The sequence below is a fragment of the Chiloscyllium plagiosum genome, unplaced genomic scaffold (genome assembly GCF_037043375.1).
Source record: "Chiloscyllium plagiosum isolate Xiang-an unplaced genomic scaffold, Cpla_swu_hap1 HiC_scaffold_7, whole genome shotgun sequence".
In the NCBI taxonomy this organism is placed as follows: domain Eukaryota; kingdom Metazoa; phylum Chordata; class Chondrichthyes; order Orectolobiformes; family Hemiscylliidae; genus Chiloscyllium; species Chiloscyllium plagiosum.
Window position 1 is genome coordinate 85,092,240 of NW_028270145.1, and position 21,685 is coordinate 85,113,924.

The 21,685-nt window shown below is 40.1% G+C and overlaps 1 protein-coding gene across 1 annotated transcript in view; it reads right to left on the reverse strand.

Moving 5' to 3' along the window:
• Window positions 1–21,685, reverse strand: part of LOC122551725 (low-density lipoprotein receptor-related protein 1-like) — a 1,910,187-nt gene that overhangs the window by 1,386,259 nt on the left and 502,243 nt on the right. Inside the window, exon 3 of the mRNA XM_043694091.2 lies at window positions 13,620–13,757. Coding sequence (XP_043550026.2) covers window positions 13,620–13,757 — 138 coding nt within the window. The remainder of the gene's footprint in view (window positions 1–13,619; window positions 13,758–21,685) is intronic.

Here is a 21,685-nt window from a genome sequence, read left to right on the forward strand (position 1 = left end):
AAACTATAATTACCTAGCCAGGCTTATTCCTCAACACCAGGTTCAGTATGGCCCCTTCCCAAGATGGACTATTTACATACTGCTCTATAAAACCCTCCTGGATGCTCCTTACAAATTCTGCTCCATCTGGATCTCTAACACTAAGTGAATCGCAGTCAATTTTGACAAAATTAAAATCTCTCATCCCCACCACCCTGTTGCTCTTACATCTTTCCATGATCTCTCTACATATTTGTACCTCTACCTCATGCTTGCTGTTGAGAGGCCTATAGTACAGCTCCAACATCGTTACAGCACCCTACCTATTTCTGAGCTCTGCCCATATTGCCTTACTGTTCAAGTCCTCCAAAGTTCCCTCCTTCAGCACAGCTGTGAATTCCTCTCTGACCAGTAATGCAACTCCTCCACCCATTTCGCTTCCTTCTTTATCCTGCCTGAGGCATCTATAACTTGGGAAATTTAGTTGCCAATCTTGCTATTCCTTCAGCCAAATCTCAGTATTAGTAATTACATCATACTCTCAGATACTGATCCAAGCCCTAAGTTCATCCGCCTTATCTACTACACTTCTCATATTAAAACAAATGCACTTCAGACCACCAGTCCATCTGAGTTCATCATCTGCTCCCGGCCTATTCTTCCCCTTAGTCACGCTGACTTCATTATCTAGTTGTTTACATACTTTAGTTACTACATCCTTACTGTCCACTCACCTCCTCATTTAGTTCCCATCCCCTTGCCACATCTGTTTAAACCTTTGCCAACAGCGTGAGCAAAAGCACCCCTTAGGACGTTGGTTCCAGTCTGGTCCAGGTGTACAATATCCAATTTCTAATAGTCCCACCTCCCTCAGAACTGGTCCCAATGTCCCAAAAATCTGAACCCCTCCCTCCTGCACCATCTCTCAAGCTATTCATTCATCCTGCCTATTCTTTCATTTCTACTCTGACTAGCACATGGTGTGGGATAGCAATCCTGAGATTACTATGTCTGAGGAACTACTTTTTAACTTGGCTCCTAACTCCCTAAATTCTGCCTGCCGGACCTCATCCCAGTTTTTACCGAAATCTCTGGGACCTATTTGCACGACGACAACTGGCTGTTCACCCTCCTCTTTCAGAATACGCTGCAGCTGACCCATGCACCGGGAAGGCAACATACCATTCGGGAGTCTCATTTTTGACCACAGAACCGCCTGTCTACTCCCCTTACAATTGAATCCCCTATGACTGTAGCTCTTCCACTCCTTTTCTCGCCCTTCTGCAGAGCCAGCTATGGTGCCATGAACCTGGCTACTGCTGCCTTCTCCTGGTGAGCCAATAGTAGGAGCAACTTCAAAAGAGACTTTATGATTTCTGTGTTTAACCAACAATTTGTGGATGTTAGAAATTTCTGTTTTGATTTGCTGCTTAATAATGGTGAACACTGACAGACTTGTGATGATTTTTATGACAAAATCCTAGTCAATTATTACTATTCCTAGATTGTTCAATAACATGGCATCTTTTGGGATTTTCAAATGAAGAACTATTTCATTTCTCACAATGTAGCAGAAGTATATTGGCAATTCACCATAACTTAAGGTAGCTTCTGGCTGAATAAAATACCACAGGACCCAAGAGAAAATAACATAACAGAATATTTTGAAGTCAATTATCACAACCCAGGGATTCTTGAAGAAATTCCTCGACACAATTACCTTCAGTGGCTTCGTCATTAACCTTCACTTTACCGTGATGCTAGGTCTGGGTTTATGCATTGAAGACTGCACAGTATCCAGTTCCATTCTCAACCTTTGTGATAATGGACTAATGCATGCAGTCTCATAATAAGAATCTATGACTCTAAGTGACAACATAAGAATATTTGAATTTGAAGCAGAAATTGGCAATGTTAGTGGAGGGGGGGTGCGGGGGGAGCCTTTGTCACTGTTCAACTCATTCAGAACACGTCTAATTTTCTAGGGACATGGATTTGACTCCTAGTATGATAAAAGGTAAAATTTGAATGAAAAGAAAATCTGGAATTACCAACATCACCACTGTCATTTGTCATAAGAACCTGAATTGTTCACAAATGTTCTTTAGAGAAGAAAATCTGCCATCCATACATGGTCTTGCCTACATGTGACTCTAGATTTACAGAATTGTAGTTGACTCTTCGTTGTCCTCTGCAATTAGCAATAACCATTAAAACCCACCTCACGAACAAATTATAATTTAAAATTAAAATTTGGACTCTCGAGCCTGTTCCATCATTCAGGAAGATCATAACTAATCCAAGGATTCTTAATTCCTGCCTAATCTTGACATGCTTTTACCTCTTGCTTATCAAGAACTTTTTTGACTCTGCCTTAAAATGTTCAAAGACTCATCTTCCACTGACTTTGGAGGAAGAATGTTCCAAACATGACCTGATCTCTATAAAAAATCACATGGTCCAACACCAGCATCTCCAAAACATTCCTGACCTCTGCTTTTGATGACTGATTCCTTTGTCTAAAACAGTGATTCCTAGTTCAAGACTATTCCACAGAGGAAAACATTCCCTGTTCATCCATTTTGTCAAGCCTCTCAGGATGATTTGCATTTCAATCCAATTTTCGCTTCCTTTTCTGAAATCCATTTTATACTTACCTAGACTTACCAGTCTAACTCTTTCTCATAAAACAATGCATCCAGTCCAGTTACTATATGAATAAATCATGTAAGAACTATCCCAATGCATTACATTCAGATGTGGGCTGACCAATGTCCTGCCAAAGCATATCTCCCCTACTTTTGTATTTAGAAAATAAACAATTCTACTAGACCCCAGGTGCATGACTAAACAAAGACTTTACTTCAACTAATGCTTTGATTCATAATAGACAGGTATTATTTATGTATAATAGCTATCAGATCATGAACATTCCAAATAACAGAAAGCCAAGATATTTTGTGACCGGCATTTGTCAAGTTGATTTCCTAACACCAAACTCCAACAACGTTGAGGTCATCATTGACCAAAAACCTAATTTAATGAATCATGCCTTTTATAACAACAGCAAAACAGAACCTGTTAATCTTGACCAAATAACTGACCACAATACCCTTTTTAAACAACTTAATAAACTACAAGACTAAATTATGAATAAACAACAATGACCTGGATGGTCACAGTAAGAACAAGACACAAAAAAACTTGACATAATCCAGACCAGCCTAGTTTACCTGATTGTCTCTGAGTTATTTACCTGAATATCCACCTGTCACCAGAGCAATTTTGTTTCAGAACATGCTAATACAGGATGCACGGCAACAAATCAATGGAGTTACTCTCACAGTATTCAACGCTCCTGTGTGATTAATATCAAGGTGATCAAAAGAAACAAAATCATCATTAGATTAAATTTGATGTCATCTATAGTAATTGTAACAAGGTTAGCCAAATGGACGGCATAGATTAGGAGTTTCTAGATTGAAGCTGTTCATCTGATCCAATCGGGAAGCCATGGTTGGCAGATATAAACAGGAGTATCAGACACCCTGTTCACTCTGCGAGCTGGCTCTGAGGAAGCTGGATCAGCGTCAATGACTCTCCACATGTGAATAAAGGGTGATTTGGTGATGGGATACAAATCTCTGGAGTTATTTCGGTTTAAAAAACAGAAAAGCACGGTCCTGAAGAAATGTGCTCACAACAGTCATCTGTGAGTTGAAGCTAGCATTTCTGACACCATGTCGTTATTTGGGTTAGCACTGCTGTCTCACAGCACCAGGTATCCGGATTTGATTCCAGCCTCGGGGGACTGTCTTTGTGGGGTTTGCATATTCTCCCCATGTCATGTGCGTTTCTTCTGGGTGCTCCGGTTTCCTCCCACAGTCCAAAATGTGCAGGTTAGTTGGATTGGCCATGCTAAATTACCCATAGTGCGCAGGGATGTGCTGGCTAGGTGGATAAGACATGGGAAATATCGAGTTACTGGAAGAGGGTAGGCGAGGTGGATCTGGCAAGTATTATCTTCGGAGGATCGGTGTGGACTTGATGGGCTGAATGGCCAGCTTCCACACTGTAGGGATTCTACGATTCTATGATTTGGGAAGCATGTTCATTCAATCCTACCATCAAAGACTTGGCCCAGTATGTGGAAAAAATCTGTAATCTATGCCAGGCAAATGACAATGGGGCAGATGGAAAACAACAAATAATACTCCTAACAGCTCATGGATGTGCAGGTTTTTTGGCTATTAGGAGTTTAACTTTCCCTGAGGTACCAGATACTAAAGCCTTTTAAGAATTGACAGATTTAGTTAAGGAATTTTATGACCCCTAGCCTCCTCTAATTCTGAGAGCTAATGGTTTTACTCAGCAATTCAAGATACAGGGAAATCCGAGCCTTTTACTACAATTAGTGGTAATTCGATCAGCTGCTTCTCATAAGAGACCGGAAACAACATTGTACCCTTAATCTGTCAAGGACCCCCAATATAGGTTCTCAGTCTAGCCAAGGTCTAAAGCAAATTTGATGATTGGAGTTCAGTGTGAATTTTGTTAAACACAGGTTCTGTGATCACTGAAATGGTCGTGCTGGTGTTGACCTCTATTAGAACTTACTGACATTTAACCAGATGGTTATTTTGATTAGTTCTGATTTGGATGTTGCTCAGCAACTTATTTTTACAAACTAGTGTGTGCATTCTCCTGGATACTGGCCTATGAGTTATTTTACTCAATTTAGGCCTAGTGAGCCTCTCTTGTCCAGAGTCTGCAGACCAGCAGCAACTACAATAGTTTGCTGGCCTGGTTCCTGAAGAAAATGTTAACCATTTATCGAAGGCTTGGCTGTATTTTGGGTTTTCGCAGTGGGCTGACTGAGAGTTCCTCTGTTCAGGATATGTTCTGAGTGAAACTATGCAATTGCGTTCACTCAAGTGACGTTCCCCAAGCTCTTTTGGACTGGTGAGAGTATCCACTTCCATTGAAATACTCTGCAACTCATAAGCTCCCCAAATTTTCCAATGATAAAGCCAGTTGTAGTGCCTGTTTAAAGTCCAGTTGGGCTTCAGCTATGAGGGGCTCCACAAGCTTGATGGGGTGAAATTGGTTGAGAAAGATTTACCTCGATTGAATCAACACTTTTCAACCAGAAAATGGTTGTCTTAGTGAAGTCCTAATTAAATACCACAAGCTTTTCAGGAAGGTCTACGAACTATCGAAGGAGACAAGGCCACGTTGCATATTGACCATGAAGCAATTCTACAACGCCTATCCAGTACCATTTGCTTCCCGGCAAAAGTAGAGGCAGAAATCAGAAAGCTGAAAAGTGAAGGAATCATCAAAGCTGTCCAGTTTGTGCAATGGACAGCACCAGTCATACTGATTTTGAGGCCTGACTAGTTGTTTCATCTTTGTGGGGATTTTAAACAAAAGGCAGACCACTTTTCACAGCTATATAAATACCTGATCCCTCATATTGAGGATTTATTTGCAAAGCTGGCAGGGGGCTTTCTTTCACAAAGCTGGGCATGAGCCATGTATACTTGCAGTTGCTGTTAGATGAGGATTCCTAAAGTATATTACGTTTAAAACCATATAAAGGTTTGTACCAATATATGAGACTGCCATTTGGGAAACTGCAAGCCTGTGTCACTTTTCAGCAGACAATGGAAGACATTTTACAAAGTCTACCCAAGGTGGCCATTTATTGAGATGACATGCAAATAACAGGGAAGACCAATATAGAGCACTTAGAGAACCTGGACATAGTACATAAATGTTTCTCTGAGGTGGACGTATGGCTAAGAAGGGAAGAATGTGTGTTTCAAGCACACCAAGAGACTTACTTTGGCTACAGAATTAACACAACTGGGTTACATCTGTTGGAAGGTAAAGTGAGGGCAATCAAAGGTGCCCAGCTCTCACACCTGTACCAGAGCTTGGGTTTTCCTTGGGCTGGTGAACTATTATGGAAAGTTTTTACAAAACCTGGCCTCCATTCTGGTACCTTTGCATGAACTCTTCAAAAAGGTTAACCTTGGAAATTGTTGCATAGCCAAGCCATATCTTTCAGCGGCGTGAAGAACCAGCTATCATCCTTTCGGGTGTTGGCACAGTACAAGCCCAAAAAAGATCTGGTAGTGACATGTGATGTCTCCCAGTACTGCATTGGGATAGTATTAGTTCATAGGATATGCATCCAAGATTTTGGCTAATGCAGAGCGTAAAAACAAAATTCCAGATTGAAAAGGAAGGTTTGGCAGTCGTGTTTCGAGTCAGGAAGTTCCACTAATACCTTTATGGACATAAATTTGTAATAATAATGGACCACAAACCCCTACAAGGTCTACTTAAAGAGCACTAGGCTGTCAACCCATAGCTTCAGGCTGAACTCAGTCGTGGAACACCAGGAGAAAGTGAGGACTGCAGCTGCTGGAGATCAGGGTAGAGAGTGTGGCGCTGGAAAAGCACAGCATGTCAGGCAACATCCGAGAAGCAGGGGAATCAACATTTTGTTAGATCAGTTCAGGAATATGGTTTCTAATCCTGTGCAGGAAATATAGGGTCTGTTTGTATTGGCAGGAGGTTCACTAATTAGAGGACATGGAATTAGCAGAAGAACCATTTAGGAAATTAGAACATTTTTGTTTACTCTATGAGTCATGTCATGCCAAATGAAATAAAAGCCATACAGCATGGAAACAGACCCTTCAATCCATACTGACCATGCTCCCAAACTAAACTAGTCCCACTTGTTTGCTTTTAGCTCATATCCCTCCAAAGTGTTCCTATTCATGTACTCATCAAATGTCTTTTAAATCTTGTAACAGTACCTGTATCTGTCGCTTCCTCTGACAGTTCATTTCATATACAAACCACACACCATACAAAAGAAGTTGTCCCTCATGGCCTTTTTAAAACTTTTTCATGCAGAGGGTGGTGCGTGAATGGAATGAGCTGCCAGAGGAAGTGGTGAAGGCTTGTATATTTTGAAGGGTTTGGAGGGATATGGGCCGGGTGCTGGCAGGTGGGACTAGATTGAGTTGGGGTATCTGGTTAGCATGGACAAGTTGGACCGAAGGGTCTGTTTCCGTGCTGTACATCTCTATGACTCTATAATTCAGCCTTGCATCAGTTGGAGGCAAACTGTTGGAAAAGTTCTGATGGAGAAAATTCATCTCAACTTGGAAAGGCAATATTCGATCAGGGATAGTCAGCGTGGCTTTATCACAGAGAGCTCATGCCTAACAAATTTGATGGAATGTGTTTGAAGTGGTGATCAGGTTTGTAAATAAGTTTGTATCGATTTATATGGCTTTCAGCAAAGGCTTTGACAAAGTCCCACATGATAAGGAGGACAAAAGCACATGTGTGATCCAGGGTAACTCAGCAAATTGGATCCAAAATTAGCTTCGTGATTGGAGATAGACGGTGGTGATAGAAGGTTTGAGTTTACCCCTAATACTTTTCTTGGAAAGTCACTGCACATTAGCTGTTCTCCAGTCCTTTGGCAGCTCTCCTGTGGCCAGAGAGAAATTCAAAGTTTGATTCTAAACCTCTAATTTCTTCCATCTTCTCCTACAGCAAATTGGGATGCAACTCACTTGGACCTGGGGGCTGGTCAACTTTTAATCTTGACAAAATATCCATTACCTCCCCATTCCCTATGCCAATCTGCTCAAGATCCTCACAGTGACCGTCCCTGAACTTTGTTCTTATATCATCCTTCTCAAAGTGAATAGAGATGTGAAGTATTTGTTTACACTTGACCAATGCCTCTAAATCCATGTAAAGGTCACTCTACTGTAATGCATGTTTTGTTAACGCGAATTCACTGTAATGCTATTGATGATTTGGGGACACTATTACTACAGCACAAACTTTTAAAGCATGCATTGATTATAACACGATTCCAGCCCCGTTAGTTTAAAGGTGCTGTTATTATGCAATTTTCTTATAACACAGGAGTGCATGAGAACAGAACTACCGCATTATAACAGAATGTACTGTACACATTATCCCCTTGGTCTCCTCATTCCCTAGTTATCCTCCAATTCTTGATACACATGTAGAATATCTTGAGAATCTCCCTAATCTTACCCACCAGTGTTTTTTCATGCCCATCTTTGTTGTCCTCAATATTTACTTAAGTTCATCCCTTCATGTACTAGAATCCACAAGGGTCTCCTTAGATTTATTCCCTGTCCACCTTCGAAGAGCCTCTCTTTTCCTGGTTACTGAGTTCTGAATATTCATAGGCATTCAGCATTCATAGGCTTGTTACTCTGTGTTTCACCTTAAAGAGAATTTGCTGGACGTGTCCCCTCTCCATTTCCTTTTTGAATGCCTCCCACTGTTTTGGTAACAGTTGAAACAAATAGCACGACAGGATGGGTGGATATGATGGAGGAGAAAGTGAGGTCTGCAGATGCTGGAGATCAGAGCTGAAAATGTGTTGCTGGAAAAGCGCAGCAGGTCAGGCAGCATCCAGGGAACAGGAGAATCGACGTTTTAGGCATAAGCCCTTCTTCAGGATTCCTGAAGAAGGGCTTATGCCCGAAACGTCGATTCTCCTGTTCCCTGGATGCTGCCTGACCTGCTGCGCTTTTCCAGCAACACATTTTCAGCTCTGGGTGGATATGATGAAGACTATTGCTTTTATGCAGGCTAAAACATAACATGGACTGACAGTTTGCCAGTACATGTCACTCTATTTCTCAACCTTGTACTCAAATTCATGGATGGGCTGTACCCTTTCCTATCTCTATATCCTGGCCTCTAACACTGTCATCCAAGATTTCTACATTGTACCAGGTCTGTCTTTTTTTATATCCTTGACTTTGTTTTGATGTACCTTCAGCCATCTTGGTCTAAACTTTAAACTCCCTACCTTAAACCTCACAACACGTTTTTTTTTAAAAGATGAACCTTAAACTTACTCTTTGGAGCAATATGTGATCAGCTACCCTAATGTTTCCTTTCAACAAAAAGCCAAAGAATTGTAGATGCTGGGAATCAGAAGCAAAAACAGAAATTGCTGGAAAAGCTCAGTGGGTCTGGCTGCATCTGTGGAGAGAAAGCAGAATGAATGTTTCGCGTCAGGTGACCCTTCATCAGAAATTGTTGTAACTGGGAAAAGGTTGATATATCTTTGAGAGAACAGGCGTAGGGAGGGGGAAAGAGTAAGCAATAGGTACTAATTCCAACCCCATAAAGCAGACCTTATCCTTACATGGGCTACTAAAATAAACAACTCATTGTCAGCCAATAATGGTCCCAATTTGCTGCTATTCATTTTCTCCGGCTGACCTTTACCAATTCCTTTGACTACCTAACTGTTTTGTTTATTGTCTCTCTGGGCTCCATCTCCACCAATTTGTTTCCCCTTACCCCAAACCCACCACCCATTCTTTGGCAAAAATATTAACCTTTTCCTTGCTCCAACCAGTTCTACAGAAGGGTCACTGGACTCAAAACATTGTAATTCTGCTTCCTCTCCACAGATACTGCCAGGCTTGCTGAGATTTCCAAACATTTCCAGTGTTTGCTTCTAATATTTCTTTTCGTGACTGTCATAATTTTATCAGATAAAACATCATGATGTGTCTTGGCATGCAAGTGATTTTTGTTGTTAATAGGGTTGAATATTATCACCTCCTTGAATTATGAAATGTCATTGAAATTGTATCATTCATTGTAATAGATTATTAGTGCCATAGCCAATAAAATAAAACATCTATTCAGGAAAAGTAATCGAAAATCTGGTGCCTTTACACATGGTTATATTCCATAGACCTGAAAGTCTGTCGTGATAATGGTAGTCTTCACTGATTTATATTACTCAGACTCTGAATATTTTGGCAGGTCACCAAGACTGGTATGTGTGAAGTCTGCCTTCTATTCCTCCAATGCCCTGTGGTACAGACGGTTCAACAAAATAAAGAAATGAAAGCAGATCTTTCCATTACTTACCTTAAATACCATCAGTGCTAAGCAGTAACTGGAATATTTTTTTCCTCTGTTCAGATTTACTTTAGCTTCTTTGTGCACGATCCACATTCAGTTTATTGTGATTGGCAATGGTTTATGGGCCCCAGTATAATAGCTTCAGCCAAGTATAACCTTTAGGGAATGACGTTAAGTCTAATTTTGTTATCTAATGAATTTCTTGTGCACGTAACATTAAAGTTGAATAATTTTATTGCAACTCCAGCAGCACAAAACACTTAGACGTGACCATTTCCAGATGAAACTGCATTAACCCAGATAATCGTCGCATTCATTCAGTTTGTTCAGGGACTTTTTAAAAAACAATTGTTAAGTAACTTACTTTCATCAATGATTACTAGTCCATTACCATTTTTTTTTTACAAAACTAGCACTGCCTCATAGTATAAGGGTGTAAATACTTGACATCAAGCCAAATGATCATGTAACTATTAGTCTGCCAGTCACTTAAATTCATTTGCCTTGCTGGGTGAGATTTATGATTTATTTACCAAATTGCTCAGTGGGATGTCAACGATAGCAAGGCATTCAGAAAATAAATATGCCTACATATGACTCATCTCAGTTGAAACTATAATTTCATCTGGAAAGTCCTGAACCTTACAGACAAAGCTATTTACTGGTTGATCGTTCGACATGAGTTGATAAAGGAGGATTATGATAAATCTATCCCATTTGATTCATAGGGTATTGTGCATATGTATATGTATATATATAACTTTTATATTATGGCCATGACAAGGAAATTATTAAAATAAAGCTATGTTTCTATTTTTTTGCCTTGAAGGCATGGCAATTTGTGGGGTATGAATGTGTTAAATTTTTTTTCTGGGCATGTTACGGTTTCTTGAAATTCTTTACAACAGCTCATTTGCTTTGTCTTTCAGTGGGTCCATGAACGCTGAAACCTCTGGTGCACGGTGGAATATGCTTTTTCAACCTTTCATTCAAACAACCTGAGTAGAAAATAAGAAACTATAAGCAGGCTGCTAATTCACATTTCCTTCTTTCCATGTTACTAATCATGCTACTGGTTGGTAATGCTCCTGAGAGCAGCCTTTTCATGTAAAGATTATGACCAATCAAACAAAACACCAGTTCTTGGTACTTTATTGTTTTGAAAAACTTGTTGTCAACTATTACATATTTGATATTTACTTGCTGAGTTATTCTTACTTCTGCATAACTCAATTTGTGTTAATTATTTAACACTGCAGCCCATTCTCAGCAGTATGATCAATTATTTTGTTCTCCTACCTGTTTGGAAAGATCAGCGGTATATCTACCACTTGCTTTTTCTGCGGTTGTTTATATTTCATGCATAAGATCAAGGTCAAAGAAAGCTCACTTTAAAGGCAGTTACCATGAGTAATAGGGAAGCAACCTCAATAACAATAATTTGATCATTAGCAGTCTCAAACGGGCACTATCCATTATTCCCTAAAATTGCAACAACTGGCCCAAAACTTTAAAACTGCAGCAAGATAAACTGAAAGCAAGGGGCCTTCAGTGTCTGGGGGAGCCAATTAGTTCCTACCTCTGATTCAATTTATTGAATTTCTACAGTTTTGTGACATTATAGCCAAAGGAAACATATTGAATTGTTTTTATTTTGCAGCTGACAAAATGGAAATCAATCGTAAGAGTGCTTGTGAAGTAGATCAAGATGTTGCAATGCTGAAGTTAAAATTATATGCAATGAAGTTTTCGTGCTAAAATATTCCCTGATTATGTTGGCTTAATTGTGCACAATCTCTCTTCTGAGTAAATTCAATATCATTCTTTTGCAAGATGACTAATCTTGAACTTTAATGCAAATTACATGTAGTGAAAATCAAATTTCTATGATCTTTTATACTGTTATAAGAAAAAAAACATGCTCTTAGTCCCAATCAAAGGAAAGCAGGTGAGTTCTTCTTCAACCATGAAGTCTGACTGTATTATTTTGCTAATCATCACAAGAGGTGATGCAATGTCTCAGGATCTTTCTCATTTGCCGCCTCCTCTTAAGATGAACCTGCATGAAAATGTCCCTTGAATGCAGTTAATGTTTTCATCTGCAGTCTCTGTAAATACTCTATAGAAGCACAACAAGGCCACGTATATTATAACCACAGTCAAAACAGAATATCAAGTCGTGAAAAAGAGTCCTTGGACTATTTAACTCTGTTTTTCTCTTCATAGATGCTGTCAGATGTACTGAGCTTTGCCAGCACTCTGTTTTTATGTCACATCTCCAGCATTTTGCTTTTATCTTCAAGGAATGTTGAGGCTTCTCTTTGCACTGTGCAAGACCTTATTGTGTGAAAGTTAACTACTATGTTTTCTATGTAACAATTTGTAGTACAAATCAAAAATATTTAGCAAGCCATGAAATTCTTTGGAATACATCAAGGTGTTAAAAATATATAAATATGAAAGCAAAGTATTGGGAATGCTACAAAGATGAAAAAGAAACAGAAAATGTTTGAAATCCACAGCAGGTCTGTGGACAGAGAAACAAGAATTTCAGGTTGAGAATGTTTTGTCAGAACTGGAGATGCCATTCGAGGTGATAGTTTCAAAGTCATGAAAAGCATTCACTGTCAACATTTTTGTCAGTTAATCTCTCCTGTTTTCCATTCCATTACCAATATTCCCATTTGTTCTTTCATTTCATTCTGTTTTTTCATGCTTGGATCAAAAGCTTTATTTTTCTTTGTCCTTTCAGAATGTCAGCATAACTACACCTCACTGCTCATTCAGAATGTCTCATCATGCATAAACCCAGCAAAGAGACAGCATTCTAAAACACTTAACTGTGTAAAAGTCACTGGTCCTAAGCATTTCAAACAGCCCAACATGAAAATCGCTAGCTTTCATATTGTTTTGCTGAAATCATTGGAAAATAATTAATTGGCATACTTTGGGAAAAGAGATATCTGCTTTACCAATGTTTTTTTCTTAAAGGTGCCTAATTGACCTATTCAGAGTTGGTAAAATTAGGGCTTAAATCTGTCTGACTGGAAAAATAGATTTTACAGGTTGCTTGATATAAATATATTCTATTGCCTTTCCTATTTTTATTGTTGTAGAAATTTGTGTCAGTAAATTTGTGGGCGGCACGGTGGCACAGTGGTTAGCACTGCTGCCTCGCAGCGCCAGAGACCCGGGTTCAATTCCCGCCTCAGGCGACTGACTGTGTGGAGTTTGCACGTTCTCCCCGTGTTTGCGTGGGTTTCCTCCGGGTGCTCCGGTTTCCTCCCAAAGTCCAAAGATGTGCAGGTCAGGTGAATTGGCCATGCTAAATTGCCCGTAGTGTTAGGTAAGGGGTAAATGTAGGGGTATGGCTGGGTTACGCTTCGGCGGGTTGGTGTGGACTTGTTGGGCCGAAGGGCCTGTTTCCACACTGTAAAGTAATCTAATCTAATCTAATCTAAAGGCAAATATGAAGAGCAGCTGGTGAGAGATGCAAGAACTTTCATAAGGTCAATTGTAAAGACTTGCCATTATACAAAATCGCCTCATCAGGGTCATGGGCCAAATTAAATAAACACATTGTGACACAGTCATTTGTTTAAATATGCTTCATTATATCAATCAAGCACTAATTTTGGTCTTAAAGTGTATAACAGGACTTTTTGAACCTTTACCTCGGCAATGAGATCCTTCATCAAGTCCATCCAGACAGTCATTTATGCCATTGCAGAGTTTGCTCATGTGAATACATCGTCTTGTTCCAATGCAGTCAAAATGATTCACAGGACATGTAAATTCTAGGTGTCCAGTACCTAGCAGAGGAAAGCAAAAATGTATTTTAATAAACAAAAAGAACAGAAATGTGTTTCATGTTTTCAGTGTCAAGGACATAGCTGTCTTGGCTTTTTTCTTTAAAAATTTCATATGTTGGTTTTAACAACATGTCGCAAGGCTTGGAGAGCAGAAACAGAAAACAGATGTTTTATTTTTACAGTTGACTAATCACTTCAAATAATGAGATGCAGCTTTTAGGTAGTATATTAAATCATTTCATAATATCATAGGCCACCCCAGTCTAACAATGGTTAAAGAAAGACATATGTTATTTCAATGGTACAAAACGCATGCCTGCACTCTCACAAGAATAGTGTTGGACAAACCTCTGGGCAATATTGTTATAGTACAAAAGCAGAAGAAAGAGCCGCCTCAGTGATTGAGCACAAGAGGTCTAAGATAGGAAGTGAGGCAACATGGCATCTATAAACTCAAGTGAATTGTGTAGTGTCAGTCATAACAAGATATTCTAAAGGAGATTAATGCTGTGTTACAAGTCCACCGGATCTGGGAAGAAATCTGGCAAGGTGAGAGACCAAAAATAAATGACAAATCTGAATTGTGAATCTCAATATGCATGACATGTACCTACCACAACCGGAGATGAAAGAATAACAAATGTGACAGACTTCTCACCTCAGACTATTTCTAAATTAAAAGTAATGTAACAGATGTAACCAACTCAGTGCTGCCATGAGATCAGTAAAGTAATGAAGACTTCACATGAATGAAAAATATGTCTACAGGAAAAGTACAGTTCTCAAATGAATGAGTTCATTACTAAACTGTTATGATCCCAGCTAAGACAGCCAAATTTATATTTCAATCTGATTAAGGACCAGCAACTATTTTTACAGTAGACAAAGTGAACGATCTCAGAACTAGCAAAGAGAATAAACCACCCAATTCCATAGTCTGGAACAACCCTGCTACCTCACTGTGCCAGGGACCTGGATTTGATTCCAGCCTCAGGTGACCGCCTGTGTGGAGTTTATATATTCTCCCCGCATCTGCATGGGTTTCTGTTGGATGCTCTGGTTTTCTTCCACAGTCCAAAGATGTACAGGTTAGGTTGATTGACCATGCCAAGTTGTCCATAATGTCAAGGGATGTGCAGACTAGGTGAATTTGTCATGGTAAATGTGGTTTTATGGGGATGGAGTGGGAGTTGGCTTTGTGTGAGATGCTCTTTAGATAGTGGGTGCATATCCTCTTTCTGCACTGCAGGGATTACATCATACAATTTGATATGCTCTGTAGGGTGCTTGACTGCAGAGTGTCTGTTACTTCATGTTAATTCTGGATGTTAGAAAATAGATAGCACAGTCAAGACATATTCACCTTGAGGAAAAAGAAGCATGGTACAGGGAGGATGAGGTAACAATGGCTGACTAGGGAAGTCAGGGATAGTATAAAAGCAAAAGAGAAAGCATATAATGTGGTGGAGAGCAGTGGAAACCAAAGGATTGACGCTTACAAAGACAACAGAGCACAACAAAAAAAGAAATAGGAAGGGAGAAGATTAATTATAAGGGTAAGCTAGACAAAAAATATATAGGAAAACTGTAAGAGCAAAAGAGAGGCAAAAGTGGACATTGGGACATTGAAAAATGATGCTGGAGAGATAATAGTAGGGAACAAAGAAATGGCTGAGAATTGAATAATTACTTCACTTCAGTCTTCAAGGTGGAAGGCACAAGAATTATCCCAAAGATTCAAGACAGTCAGGCAGAGCTGAGTATGGTGGATCTCATCAAGGAGAAGGTGCTAGAAAAACTGAATGGCCTGAAGGTAGGTAAATTACCTGTACCAGCTGAACTACATCCCAGAGTTCTAAGTGGAGGCATTAGTGCTGATCTTTCAGGAAACGCTAGAATCAGGGAGGGTCCCAGAGGACTGAAAAATCACTAATATAACACTTTTGTTTAAAATGGGAGTAAGATAATGATGGAAAATTACAGACTGATTAGCTGAACCTCGGACATGAGTAAGATCCTGGATTCCATTGTGAAGGATGAGATTTCTGAATACTTGGCAGTGTATGGTAAAATAGGGCAAAGTCAGCATGTTTCATCAAGGGAGGTCATGCATGACAAACCTGCTAGAGCTCTTTGAGGAAGTAATGAGATCAAGGAGAGCCAATGAATGTGATCTACATGGACTTCAAGAAGGCCTTTGACAATCTGCCGTTCAGGAGGTTACTGAGTAACATAAGGGTCCATGGTGTCAGAGGCAAGCTGCTAGCATGGATAGAAGCTTCACTGTCTGGCAGAAAACAGAGAGTGGGGATAAAAGATTCCTTCTCAGGATGGCAGCAGGTGGCAAGTGGTGTTCCGCAAGGCTTGGTGTTGGGACCACAACTTTTCACTTTGTACATTAATGATTTAGATGAAGGAACTGAGGCATTCTTGCTATGTTGGAAATGATACAAAGATAAGTGGAGGGACAGTTAGCATTGAGGAGATGGGGACGCTGCAGAAGGATTTGCACAGGTTAGGAGAGTGTGCATATAAGTGGCAGATGGAGTACAATGTGGGAAAGGATGAGATCATGCACTGTGGTTTGAAAAAGAGGCATGGACTATTTTCTAAATAGGAAGAAAATTCAGAAGTCTGAAGTCCAAAAATACTTGGAAGTTCCAATCCAGGATTCTCTCAAAGTACATTTGCAGGTTGAGTCAGTAGTAAGGAAGGCAAATGCAATGTTGGCATTTATTTTAAGAGGACTTGAATATAAAAGCAGGGATGTACTTCTGAGGCTCTGGTCAGGTCACATTTGGAGTATTGTGCGCAGCTTTGAGCCCCCTATCTCAATAAGGATGTACTAGCCCTGGAGCGTGTTCAGAGGAGGCTCATGAGAATGGTCCCAGAAATGAAAAGCTTAACATTTGAGTAGTGTTTGATGACTCTGGATTAATACTCAATGGAGTTTAGAAGGATGATGGTGGATCTAATTGAAACATACAGAATACTGAATGGTCTGGACAGAGTGGATGTTGGGAAGATATTTTTATTGGTAGGAGAGAATAGGACCGGAGGGCATAGCCTTTGAGTAAAGGGAAGGCCTATTAGAGCAGAGATAAGGAGAAACTTCTTCAGCAAGAGAGCAGCAAATCTATGGAACTCACTGCTTCAGAAGGCTGTGGAGGCCAAGTCACTGAATATATTTAAAACTGAGATAAATAGGACTTGAGTATCAAGGGGATCAAGGGTTACAGGAAGAAAGCAGGAGAATTGAGTTTGAGAAACTCTTCAGCCATGATTGAATGACAGATCAGATTCGATGGGCTGAATGGCTTAATTTCTGCTCCCGTGTCTTATGGTCTTATAGTATCTCATAGCAACACCCTAATATTAAAGACATTGTTTTGAATATTTCATTCACCTTTGCATAGGATTCAAATTTTTCTTTTGAAGATATAAATTTGGATCTTCCTCAAAAGCTGCTCCATCATAAATCTTCTCAATGACTGACTACATTCTGGTCAATCTTGTTTTCCTGGGGCCATGCTGCCCTGGATTATTGAAACCTGCAGTCCAGCAATTACTCAACACTAGCTTTTCACAAGCAGCTGTGCCAAGTTCGTACTACCCATGGATTTATTTTCTTTTCAAGGCTTTAAACTGGCTCAGTTAGATTTCACACCCCTCACTTTCTGCTTCACTAAACTATTAGTAGCATTCGACTTCTTCAGAGTTCTCAACTTTTCCTGAGCCCAACTTCAACACTTGGTCAGAGACAAAAAAAAACTGCAGATGCTGGAATCCAAGGTAAACAAGCAGGAGGCAGGAAGAACACAGCAAACCAGGCAGCATCAGAAGGTGGAGAAGTCAACATTTCAGGTGTAACCCTTTTTCAGGACTAGGGGTGGATGTAAGGGGAGCTGCAGATAAATGGGATCATGGAGACAGGGTGGTGAGGTGGGGATAGGTGGAGACAGGTAGAGGGTACAACCTGGTTGGTCAATGGGAGGAATGAATCCAGTTAGTAGCTGAGAGGAATAGAAGGAAGATCAACATGACCATCCTTGGCCTCCTTCATTGCCACAGTGAATCAGATTGCAAAACGTAGGAACGATACCTCATCTTCCGCCTGGGCAGCCTACAGTCTGGAGGACTCAGCATCAAGTTATCCAATTTCAAATAACCTCCATTCCCATTCCCCGACTCCCCTCCATTCCTCTGATCGACTCTTCCTTTCAGCCTCCGAGCAGTTTCATTCCTCCCATTGACCAATCAGGTCATACTCTCAATCTGTGTTCACCTATCCCTATCTGACCACCCTGCCCCTGCAACCCCTTTATCTGCAGCTCCCCTTACATCCACTCCTAGTGCTGAAGGAGGGTTACACCTGAAATATTGACTTTTCCACCTCCTGATGCTGCGTGGCTTCCTGTGTTCTTCCAGCCTCCTGCTTGTCTCCCAACTTCAACACTTCGCTTAATTAACTCTCAACCTTCTCCCTGAATACTAAAAGCACACCTATATCCAACCATCCATAACTTCTCACTGAAGCTACAGACACAGATTAGTTCAGCTACTTTTTCAGCAATTCAACTGAAAGATCTTTTCTGCATAGAGCATCCATCTTCTTCTGTAACTGCCTGTAGCCTTTGAACTAACGTGTGACCCCTTGTGTTCCGAGTGACCTATTGCAAAATTTGCAACAATCTCTGTCCTGTTGCTAGGCAGAATCAAACACATTGACACTGTGGAACTCTGTGTATTCGGAATGCTGGAATGTCACAATGTTCAGAGTGTGCTGGGGTCCAGTAATGGATTCCATCACTGCTAGCTACTAACTATTGTGATGCTGTGTAAACTGTTCAAAATCCACTTTGCACAATTAACTTTTAGGAGAGACTGAACAAGCTTTTGTAATTCACTTAAATATTCATTACAACAGTCTGATCAAGCTGCTCCCAAACACTCCTTGGTCTCAATTTACTTTTGATACATCAATTCCAAGCTTGCAAAACAGGATTGTCGACAACTGTAATGAAAAGTGCTGATTTATTGCAGACCCATGAAATGTATTGATTGTAGAGAGAAAGGTATGGTTAGGCTGGAGACGTTTCTGAGAAAATCCTTCCATTAGTTTGTTTATGTTAAAGGTTCTGAAACATTTAATGCTCAAAATTACATTGGGCTTCACCCGACCTGATGATGTTCCACTGTTGGATACAGAATTGAGGAATCACTCTCTAGATTCTATTGGATCAGATATTTCTGATGCTCCATAGTCTCAATGATAACATCTATCAAGACAATGTAAACTGTGCCTATTGCTATCATGCAATAAACTATGAGTTGGATATTACATGCTGCCCACTGGATGTGTTTTTGGTGAGAAATATGTAATAGGATGTTGGGTGGCAAGCACACACCACTTTCACTCATCCCCAAGCTGATTCCTATCAAATGATAAAGGTAAATTGAGCTTGTTAGACAAATTGCTAGTGATGACATCTGGCAGAAATTACATTCATACAAGTTTTATAAGCAAGTATTATAAAGAAATGAGGATTATTTTCAGGGGTGCTCTTTGTGCCTCATCTTGTGCACTCGGTTTCCATCTAATTGAACCACTCTGTAAACCCTTCACATGAGCACGCTCAATTTTCCTCACTCCCACTCTCAGCTTTCCATGCCCACTAACCTGACAGACTAACCTTAAGCTGGAAGCCAAGCTCATTTCTTTATGAAGTTAAAAATCACACAACACCAGGTTATAATCCAGCAGGTTTAATTGGAAGCACGCTAGCTTTCGGAGCGTCACTCCTTCATCAGGTGATAGTGGAGGACTCAATCCTAAGACACAGAATTTATAGCAAAAGTTTACAGTGTGATGTAACTGAAATTATACATTGAAAAATACCTTGATTGTCTGTTGAGTCTTTCATCTGTTTGAATATCATGTTAAATTCACTTCTTTCATATTGTCTAGCTATCCACCCATTGTTACGGCTAACCTGAGAATGCAACTTTAAAAAAAAAAGACTTTGTGATTTACACATGAAAGAAGTGAAACTATCATGGTATTCAAACAGATGAAAGACTCAACAGACAATCAAGGTATTTTTCAATGTATAATTTCTGTTACATCACACTGTAAATTTTAGCTATAAATTCTGTGTCTTAGGATTGAGTCCTCCACTATCACCTGACGAAGGAGCGATGATCCGAAAGCTAGCGTGCTTCTAATTAAACCTGTTGGACTATAACCTGGTGCTGTGTGATTTTTAACTTTGTACACCACAGTCCAACACCGGCATCACCAAATCATTTCTTTATGGTTCTGGTTGCAATACCAGCAAAACCCACTACAAAGCTTGTCGTGTTGCTGGGATCACTGGAACTGTCAATCAGATTCACCTGAATGCACAGAGAGTGGCACTGCTTCCCCACTGAGGAGTGGAGGTCTGACACTCCAATACTTCAGAATGCCCAAAGTGTGTTTTGGCTACAGGCAAAAGTGTGGTTTCCAGCATCTGCAATCCTGAGTTTAGATCAGAGTGGTGCTGGAAAAGCACAGCAGATCAGGCAACATCCGAGGAGCAGGAAAATCGATGTTTTGGGCAAAAGCCCTTCATCAGGAAGGGCTATAGCTATAGCTTGTCCTTCTCACCAGTCAATTATGTCTCCACTGGGTTTCCTTTTGAGGGTTGAAGACAGGAGCGATTTGAGTGGTAGCCTAACCAAAGATATAAAAGAGACCTAAGGGGCAACTTTTTCACACAGAGGGTGGTACGTGTATGGAATGAGCTGCCAGAGGATGTGGTGGAGGCTGGTAGAATTGCAACATTTAAGAGGCATTTGGATGTGTATATGAATAGGAAGGGTTTGGAGGGATATGGGCTGGGTGCTGGCAGGTGGGACTAGATTGGGTTGGGATATTTGGTCGGCATGGAAGGGTTGGACCGAAGGGTCTGTTTCCATGCTGTACATCTCTATGACTCTATGACATCATCAATAAGAGAAGTGTCTCGTCTTGTTAAGATTCACAAATGGTTCAGCCCCATCACTGATAACCACAAAGCTCTTTCTAGCCAGTATAGAAAGCAAGTTTGGAGGCAGGATTCCATCTCAAACACAAACCTCCCATGGTTGGTGGTACAAGATATGACATGATGATCAGTGGTGAAAATATTGCTTAAATACTTCAAAGTAAAGACTGATAAAGAAATGTTTGATCCAGAAGAAATAAAGCTGAAGGGAAATGAGTTTTCCATTTTAAGAATACTCAATAGTCAGGAAGCTGCTGCCAGCAACTGAGCAATGAAAAGATCTGCACCACCCATCAAAGTTTTGAAAATGATATTCTCTTGCTTAAATTTCCTTAAAAGGCACTTTAGCTAGATTTAAAAATGGCTGTTATTTGCATACAATGTGCAAGGTAACTGCTTCTAGAAAAATTGAAAGTTGCGAAGGACAAAAACTTGCATCATTCTCCTTTATTGTGACATACCTTGGATTGTATGAACATTCCAGCTAAGCCAACACAAGGATTAATAGACAAGATGTTCACCTCACCTAATTTTGAGCATGTGAAATAATTAAAGTCTATTGTGGCTCAACATGGTGCACGTTATTCTACAGTTATTCATCAGAAAACATAATGGTTTCTGATGAAGGAGCATCAAACTGCTCTCACTGTAACTAATTCTCAGCTTACAACAACTATACTTTGACTGGTAATTTGACTGTTTACATTCTCTGGCATAAAGGACATCTGCATACAGCAAACTGAAGGAACATGAACTAGCATAGAGTCAAAGAGTTATACAGCTGCAAAACAGACCCTTCAGTCCAACACAATGACCAGATATCCTAAACTAATCTAGTCCCATTTGCCAATATTTTGCCATATTCCTCTAAACCCTTCCTATTCACGAACCCATCCAGAT